This window comes from Propithecus coquereli, unplaced genomic scaffold (assembly GCF_000956105.1).
Source record: "Propithecus coquereli isolate 6110/MARCELLA unplaced genomic scaffold, Pcoq_1.0 Scaffold6, whole genome shotgun sequence".
NCBI classification, from domain to species: Eukaryota; Metazoa; Chordata; class Mammalia; order Primates; family Indriidae; genus Propithecus; species Propithecus coquereli.
The window spans coordinates 2,381,601-2,391,305 of record NW_012151951.1 but is presented as its reverse complement, the minus strand read 5'-3'; the positions used below and the strand labels follow the sequence as shown (position 1 = coordinate 2,391,305).

Genomic DNA, 9,705 nt, shown 5'->3' with positions numbered 1-9,705 from the left:
ATACATATGAATAAAAAAGATCCACAAGTTTCTCTTCTAGTTGAGTTTAATATATAAAAATAGAGATGCTGGCGGTATTAGAGCCACATATAGACGTCTTCAATTTTGTTTATATAAGTCTTCCTATGAATAATTTTATTGAGTACTTACTATGTGTAAAACACTGTACAAAGGACTGTGAGAGTTACTAAGATGAGTTAGGAAAATAATTTCCAGTAATGTGAAGTATGGCAGAACCTTCCAAAACAGAATAAGACACCTCAGAAAATGAATGAACAATTCATAACATAATTTTAATAAGATTACTTTTAGCATTTGAGATCTTAAGAGAATATAAAATAGTCCTCAAACAATAATTAATGCTATTTATTGATTAGATCTCTCCAGACTTCAGAGGTGCCTAATCATTGATATAAATAGCAAGGTTCTGTCATAAGAAGGAAAGGTGGCAGGATTTGGTAGTATAGCAGTTTACCACTCACTAGCTTGAATTAGGCCAAAAAATTGGTGAAATTGAAGGAGAGGTCCCTATAAGTCTTAAAACCAAAGACATGAAACCAAAGCAGAAGCTTAGTCTTAAAAAATGAGCATTAAGGCTTGCCATTAATACATGGCACTCCAAATGTGATTAGCAGTAGAAGTATAATAGGGAGATATTTAAGAGTCAATTATATTAATATTAATACATGTTTAGAATATTGGGTCTGTTTAGTATACCCAAGCCTAACTGGGTACTGGTGATGAAGGTCTCTCTATATAACTTGGCTTAGACAGGACCAACTCATGAGCTGAGTTGGAACAAAAATTTCAAGTGTAGAATCAAGGGACCCAGCTATGCAAGGTTGAGAATACTAAGACGGAGGAACCAAAACAAATTTTGACAATGTAAGATTTACAGAGTGGATAGACAACATGCAGGAATTTAGCATGATCATTATAGAAAAATCAGAATATACTGTTATAAGGGCTATGCTACAGGCCAAGAGGAAAACAAAGAGTGGAGATCAGAAATCAAAGAAACACTCAGAAGATGTTATTTCTAAAGAAAAGGCAGAAAAATTTGAAGCCAGGAAAATAATTCTAAGCTCCCAATAGGAAATAACCTGTCTAGTTCATTCATTGGTTAATTCCTTTGTTCATGTATTCATTCAGCGACAGTGTAATAGATGTTGGAAATACAGTAGAATTTTTAATGAAAAAAAAAAGGTCCTTGTTCTAAACGATCTTGTAGAGAGCAGGGAGTGAATTCCAGGCTGCCTGCAATTATTTTCTTTGGCTGAGATTCCTTGGGTACCTGGGGGTTCTCTAACTCTCTCTAAATTACCAGCATTTGGAGGAAAATTTTAAACTTTATGCTACAGAATAGACAAAGACTCTCCATATTTCAGCCAAAACAATCCTTCTGAAACATAATCTGACTTTCTTCCTTAAAATCCTTCAATGGTTACCTTAAATATAATTACTTAATATAGTATTATGACTTGGCCCTTTCTTCCCTCCAGCCTAATCTTTGAACATCCCTCCTTCTTGCACTCTGTTCTACTTTTGGTTACTTGAAACCACATGTTTACTCTGGATTCTGGCATTCCTTCAGTCTGATACATTCTTTCCTCTTCTCCTCACTTGGTTGATTCCTATTAAGTTCTTAGCTTAGGCAACACTTCCCTGACCCGCTCTAGGTTAGGTACTCCGGCTACTGACTCCCATAGTAGTGTACTTCCTATATCACTCTTACTGTTATTTATTCAGTTCCATCTTTTCTGATAAATTGAAAGGCTAGTTCCTAGGGGTTAAGATATATGTCTGTTTTGTTTACCATTCTACATTTGCCAAGTGCACACAGAGTTTGGCACCAGGAAAATATTAATCACATTTACAGAATTTTTTTTTTTTAGAGACAAGGTCTTATGATGCTGCCCAGGTTGGGCTCAAGCTATCCTCTGGCCTTAGCCTCCCAAATAGTTGGGACTACAGGTACATGCTACTGCACCTGGCTTACAATTATATAATTTTTTCCTAATTTAGAGCATTTTTAAAATTGCTAAAATTAATAAAATGAATGAGTGCAAGAAATGTAAATTCTGTGAGGTAGGAACTGTATCTATTTACTAACCATTGTATCTCTAGTACTTCATACAGGACATAGTATAAAGTAGCTGCTTATAATATTTTTGACTGATTGAATAAATAAATGCCATCCTTGACCCTAGTCAGTCTTACCTTATTTGCACAAAACCCCTGTAATGAACTGGCACTGTATCTGACACCTTCAGTAGCTTACTCTCCTTCCTCATATGCTATTCCCTAAAATGCAAGGCCCCGAAAACTTACACTGCGGCTGGATCTAGGCTCAACCTGCTGTGTATGTGTTTGGATTCAGTTTGATCAGTATGTTTTCTTAAGAAACCAAAAGCTTCCATTTTCACAGATTCTTGTAAATAGTACTTCTAATTCTCCCTGCTCACCCAGGTTCCTATCCCTTTGTTCCCCAACTAGGTAGCTTCACTGTTCTGTAAGCATTGCAAGCTGCTCTGAATATGTATCTATGAAACAGAGAAGGCATAGACGAAAACAAGGTACCTAGCAGGCCCTTGAATAGATGAAAAGCAAATCTCAAACATTAAAGGTTATCTTAGGGAGGTAGACATCTTTGTATATTTGTAACTGAAAAAAAAGCCAGGAAAACCAAATAATACACAAAAAAATCCCCAAGTGGTGATGGAAGTGAGAAATATTGTATATTCCCTGGTTGGAAGGATGGAAGGTAAGCTACAGTCAAGCCTGAAAGTTATCTTGAGGGTTAGGAGAGTATTTGATCGTTACAATTAAGGCTAAATGCCTATAAAGCTTTTAAGAAAATTACATAGTGGAAAAGTATTCAGTTTTGATGGCCAGTATTCAATATGAGTATGAATAACCATGCCAGAAAAATTGCAATAATCCATATAAAATTGTTTTAAAGGAAATTAATTTCAGTATAACAATATGTTTATCATTATAAGCACACAGCATTAAGTGTTCTTACCCACATAGTGTAATATAGGCTACTATTTAAAACAAATAAAAAAAAAGTCCCTACCTTTTATAATAATCTAAAGCAAACAACACTGAAAAATATATGAAGTGGTAAGTTATCATAGCCATGTAATTATAATGCACATTTTCTAAGATCACTGATGATTAGTCCTTCCTTCCTGCCTTCCCTTCCCTCTCCCTCCCTTCCTTCTTTCCATTATTTCACCATTTATTGATAGATTATGTCCAGGCATATACACAGCATATAGAAGGATGAGCAAATCAGAGTCCCGACCTGATTCTTCTCTACTTGCGAATTTTAACCTCATTTTTGGATCTAGTATGTTTTTACCCAATAATCCTCCAACCCAGAGGATTGGTATATTACAAGCAAAACATTCAGATGGGTCCTGGTACCTTCAAAGGAGTCCCATTTTTTAGGTTGACAAAAGAGTAAGAATAGAAGATGAAAAGGCAGAAGAACAAGGGAAGACCCCTGGAGATAGTCACTAAAGAGATGAGAGCAGATGGAATCAAGCACATAGGTCTAGGGATGAGCCTTCAATAGCAGAAGGTCAACTTCTTTTATATTAGAACAAAGATGATGAGGATGGCTTTAGACAAATTTGTTTGTAGATGGCAGAGAAGGGCAGGAATTTTCAAGTGGTCATATCTCACAGCTTGAAGTCTTCAGGAAGATAGTGAAGGTTTGAAATATCATTGCAGAACATAGGAGCAGTGCTTAGGGCCCTTCTAATACTGCACACTTTATATCTGAAGTGTCACTGGGAGAGCTCACCAGCCTGTATATGGACAGATACCAATCCAAGTTCAATGGTTTTCAGAAAGGATGAAGCCTTTAAAAAAGTGAGTTAGAATACTGAAGATACTAGAAAGAGAATGGTTAAAGTTATGTGCCATGAGCCAAAACCAGGAAAGAAAGTAACAGATTGGGAGAACACTGAGCAGGAAGAGGCTGGAAAGTCTAAGAGAATAAGAAATTGAGAGTGAAATGTGGTTGCTGTCAAAAAGTGATATGTATGCTTTAGGGGTTCAAAGGCAGACCAGTGATGAGTGATGACAAGGTTAAAGATGTGGGAAGGTACGTGAATTACTAACAAAAAACATGAATAAAGACTGCTGCACTGAGAGGAACAGAACAAATTATTCATGTGATGGAAGTTAATGTGGTAAGCGATGTGAAGGCTGTTTGTGAAACAGGTGCAACAAGCAGAGGAAGAAGGTAGTACACAGTAGAAAAATCACAAAAGGAAAAGAGGTACCTTGTATGCACCAACTAATCTGTATCATCTGCTATTTCTTAAAAAATATATTCTTTCTCCCTCTATATCAGAGGTCCCCCAACCTATGATGAGTTGTATAATTATTTCATTATATATGACAATGTAATAATAATAAAGTATACAATAAATGTAATGTCTTTGAATCATCCCTAAACCATCCTCCCTCTCCCTGGGCTGTGGAAAAATTATCTTCCATGAAAACAGTCCCTGGTGCCAAAAAGGTTGAGGACCACTGTTCTATATTATTCTTTATTCTATTCAATATTCCTGCATTTACTGATAGGTTCACTCTGAAAAAAACCTGACCAATTTGAACAAAAGATTTTTTTGAAGCAGCTCCCATAGGGGAATATTTCCTAGAGCAAACTAGTAAGTCACATCTATGAATCGGTTTCAGTTACCATCCACATGATCCATCTATATTAAATTGTAAATTTTTCTTTAAATTCTCAAAAATGATGAAAAGCAACAGTAATTAGAAAGAATACACTTTTTTTAAAAAAAGAGTACTGTATAAAAATAACAGATGGCAGAATAAGGAATGAATAGATGGTGCTTTATGCATATAATCGTAATGTAATTCTCACTAGACACTAGCAAAAATGTTATCTCGGTATGCATGTCTATACTACAACAGTCACACACTCATACGATGCAATTAATCAATAATGTAGCCTTACCTGTATTGCAAGGGCACGGGCTACAAGACCTCTAAGGTATTGTAAGGGATCTTCTGGGCCTTCCCACTTGCTCTGCCATGTGAGAGGACACTGCAATTTAAAAAGGGTCAAAATTAAATTTATATATATAATACTACATATGAAAGACTTTTAACATTAGTATGATGGGGAAAAAATTTTGGCATTATTCACATTATGCATATCATGAATTCATTTCATTAAGATGTGTCTGTTTTTCCTTGATCTCATTCAAACTGAGTGATAAGACAGTGGATTTATGTTTCTCTAAAATGAGGATTTTTGTAAAGTAAAAATTCTTGAAAGAACAAATGAAATTAAATTGGTATATAGAAAGTAGTCAACCATGTTTTCTTGAAACAATATTTAGTGCATAATGAAATCAAATTAAATTTGATGAAATCATTTTATAAGTGGCAAAGATTAAAAAACAGTGAGTCTTAGTCCCTATAGAATTTCTTTAAACTATAAATAGAACAGTATAATGGAAACTTTACTTCCAAACCCACATTGAGACATATGCTACAAAGGGAAGAAATAAAGAGAGAGTAAGTACTCTAAATTAAAAAAAAATAAATGGGCCGAGCGTGGTGGCTCATGCCTGTAATCTTAGCACTCTGGGAGGCCGAGGAGAGCGGATTGTTTGAGCTCCGGAGTTCAAGACCAGCCTCAGCAAGAGCAAGACCCCGTCTCTACTAAAAATTAGAAAGAAATTAACCGGACAACTAAAAATATATAGAAAAAAAATTAGCCGGGCATGGTGGCGCATGCCTGTAGTCCCAGCTACTTGGGAGGCTGAGGCATAAGGATCGCTTGAGCCCAGGAGTTTGAGGATGCTCTGAGCTAGGCTGACGCCATGGCACTCCAGCTTGAGCAAAAGAGTGAGACTTTGTCTCAAAAAAATAAATAAATAAATAAATAAATGAAACTACTGTAAGAATAGCTGTCTTACAAAAGACATCTTTCTAATATCTGACCTCCTATTAACATTCTCCATTAATGTATACTTCTTTCCTTCAAAGTATTCTGTAAGTTCATGTTCATTATAATATATCTTGTTTCTAACGGTTTTCTAGCTTTCCAAATATTTTGTACATATCATGCAAACTTCTTAACATATTATTTGTCTGAAGTGTGGTAATAAGGAGAGAACATTCATCTCATATCCCAAATACCGCCTGGTTACATAGTTGAGAAACTGCTCTGGGCTACAACAGAGGCTTCCAATTCTTAGCCAGTGCCAATTTGTCACATGTGAGTGAGCTGTGTGCAAGAAACAAGCTTTCTCTTACCAAGTGCTACCAAAATTTAGGATTTGTAATTGTTAATAATTCTTTAGGCTTAAAGAATTTACCCTCCCCAAACTTCCATCCAAACCTCCTATAAAACCCACCTCTTTCCCCTTCCTAGGGGTGTATTAGGCACTTAACCTTTGCCAGACCCCTAGGGAGACAAAGGAATGAGATGTAAAAGGGGAATTTACTTTCCTTATCCCTCCTGTTAAGGACAACACTTATCCCTCCCAGTTGTTCCCTAGGGAGATAAAGGAATGGAATGCAAGAGGGGGACTTACTTTGCTTATCCCTCCTGGTTGTTTGAAAAGAATTTATTTACTCCCCCCAGAAAAACCCTCTATAAAACCCAAGGCTCTCCCCCCCTTTTCTCTCCTGGAGGCCTTTTTTGGCCTCCATCTATCTGCATCCAGATGCTCAAAATAAACAGCATTTTGCTACACTTGAGGCTTTGTGTGTCTCTCTCTCAGCTCTGGACCTAACAGTAAGCTGGAAATAAACAATTTTATTTAAAATGATGATATTGTTTTATGCTAGTAAGTTTTGGTGATATTTGTTCTGTTGCAAGACTTAACTGACACAGATTTTGGTATACTTAGAAGTGGGGTACCGCCTGAATAAAAACCTAATACGTATGGCATTGTATTTGAAACTGGGTGGTGGACTAAAGCTAGAAGGCCCTTCAGGAAAGTGTAAGTAAAAACTTAAAGGACTTCTAAGAGAATACTAGTGGAAGCCTAAGGAGCTTTGAGGACCTAAAAGGAGGAAAAAATCTCAGACAGAAAAAAATATTCTAAGGACCTGAAGGACATGCTTGCAGATCCTCTGTTAGACAATAGGAATTCAACGAATCTTAAGGGCGTTGTCCTACAGCTGACTCAGAAGAGACATAAGGTAGAGAGAAAGGCTTATGTTGAAAAGATTTGTGGCTTTTGTCTAATGGAGTGAATCTCAATGAGATTCATAGTAAACTAGAAATTTTTAAAAAATTGATCTAGTGTAAGCTCCATCAGTTTGGGATTAAAGAGTGAGAGAAGATGCAATGAAAAAAGAACTTTGGACTCCAGGACTTCTATGGACAGGAAGCAGGCTGAGAAAACCACTCAACTGCAAACATAGGTTACAATTTATTGAAATGTATAGATAATTCAGGTCAGAATCAAGAGCTCACAGGGTAAAATCAAGAGCCACGGATCATCATTCCTAGGGAACGGCACAGGATACTAATAAAGGAACCAGACACATGAGCTTGCTTGAATTTCAGGATTGCTAAGAACATGTTAGCTTCCCATTTCCCCACCCCTTTTTTGAATAGGAATGTCTTTGTAGTTACCCTCTGCCAGACCTACCATTTTATACTGGTATTGCTCAGACTGAACTCCCTGCTCACCAGCACTCCCTGGTGCTGCTTGCACAGCATGTCCATCAGAGTAGGGCACATCCCGAAGTGGGGGTACATCAAACCTGCTTGAGCACCTCACAGGCAACTTGAGACCAGCATCCTTCTCCCTGGCATGGTCAGGGATCGATCTTTGGGGACCCAGGAACAAGCCTGCCGGCTAGATCATGTACCCCCAGGTCTTGACTGTATTGTTTGGGGGCACAAATGGAAGATTTGTGAATTAATCTCAGGAGGTGAGGGACCCCACATGGGCAGAACTGAGAGGAGAGTTCAGAGTGGGTCCCAGATGGACCACCCCTCCCCTTACAGGAAGTCTGCACTCTCAGCCCAAGCCTGGATCTTGGGCAGGAAAGCTCCCTAGTCCACAGCGCAATCAAGGGGAGCTCAGCTACTTTGAGTTCCTGCCTGGCAGCAGGCATTGGACATAAACAACAGAGCAGGGGAGGGGAGAGGAGAGTGAAAGCTGCTCTTGACAGCCAGATTGTGAATCTCAAACAGCCCTGCCTCCACAAGGAGAACTTCTGGTTGGGTGGGGCCACTTTAGCCCCATCCTGGAGGCTCTGGCCAAAACAGATACCTTGCCAGCTTTTGTGAAGCCTGAGGGCAAGCCCACCCAGCCCCACTCAGCCTCACTCCCCCACCCATCTCTCTTGTGAAAGAGAATACTACTTGCCTGGAAGTTCCAGGGGCCCACCCACCACCTAGGGCATTCAAGTGCTTCTCCTGAGGGACTAGAGCTGGTTATAGGTCCCCAAAACAACACTGCAGATTGTTCCTTCTGGCAAGTGCCACCTAATGACAGGGAGGTCAATTTGCATTCCATTTACAGCATTCACTAAATCAATCATACAGTGTGACTGATTCTTACCCACAAGCACCACCTACTGTCGTAGAGATTAAATTGGACATGGCAATACAATTCACACTGTTAAGAAGACCACAAGGCTGGGGAAAGGGAAAGGATTTCAAAGACCACCATCCTCCCTCATCAATAAGAGACAGGGAATCTGCTGACTGACATAGCTCACCACTGCTACAGTTGACAAACAACTAGCAACTGAGAAAACTACCGCACTAAGGGTATCTATAACCAAGGAAACTACCCAGAATCTATATTACCATCAAAGCACCCAAAAACGAAGCCAAAGGTTCTTACCCAACATATGCTACAAACACACCGTTATGAGTGTGTGTGTGTGTGTGTGTGTGTGTGTGTGTGTGGCGGGGGGGAGCCCAATCTAAACCAAAGAAAATCCAAAAATAAGAAGCAACAGCTGCTCCAAATGAGAAAGAATCAGCAAAAGAACTCCGGAAGTATGAAAAATCAGAGCTAAAGGACACCCACAAAAGGAAATAACAGCATTCTAGCAATGGATTCCAACCAAAATGAAAACACTGAAATGACAGATAAAGAATTCCGAATACGGAGGACAGTAAGGAAGGTCAATGAAATGCAAGAGAAAATGGAAAACCAACTCAAACCAGAAAAACAATTCAGAAAACGATGAACAAAATTCACTAAAGAGATAGACATATTAAAAAAAAATGGAACTTTTGGAAATGAAAAATTCATTTAAGGAAATACAAAACACAATGGGAAGTTTTGATAGTAGACTAAATTAGGCAGAAGAAAGAATCTCAGAGCTTGAAGACAACTCTTTTGAATTAACTTAGTCAAAAATAACGAACAGACAATGGAAGAAAATATTTGCATGCTATACATCTGATAAAGGGCTAATAACCAGAATATACAAAGAACTCAGTAAGAAAACATCAAACGACCCCATTAAAAAGTGGGCAAAAGACATGAACAGAAGCTTTTCAAAAGATGATAGATTGGCCGGGCTTCGTAGCTCATGCCTGTAATCCTAGCACTCTGGGAGGCCGAGGTGGGTGGATTGTTTGAGCTCAGGAGTTCCAGACCAGCCTGAGCAAGAGCAAGACCCCGTCTCTACTAAAAAAAGAAAGAAATTAGGTGGACAACTAAAAATATA

The 9,705-nt window shown here is 38.4% G+C and overlaps 1 protein-coding gene across 1 annotated transcript in view; it reads right to left on the bottom strand.

The window, feature by feature from the left end:
* Positions 1 to 9,705, bottom strand: part of DYNC2H1 (dynein, cytoplasmic 2, heavy chain 1) — a 522,114-nt gene that overhangs the window by 83,023 nt on the left and 429,386 nt on the right. Inside the window, exon 62 of the mRNA XM_012659112.1 lies at positions 5,000 to 5,089. Coding sequence (XP_012514566.1) covers positions 5,000 to 5,089 — 90 coding nt within the window. The remainder of the gene's footprint in view (positions 1 to 4,999; positions 5,090 to 9,705) is intronic.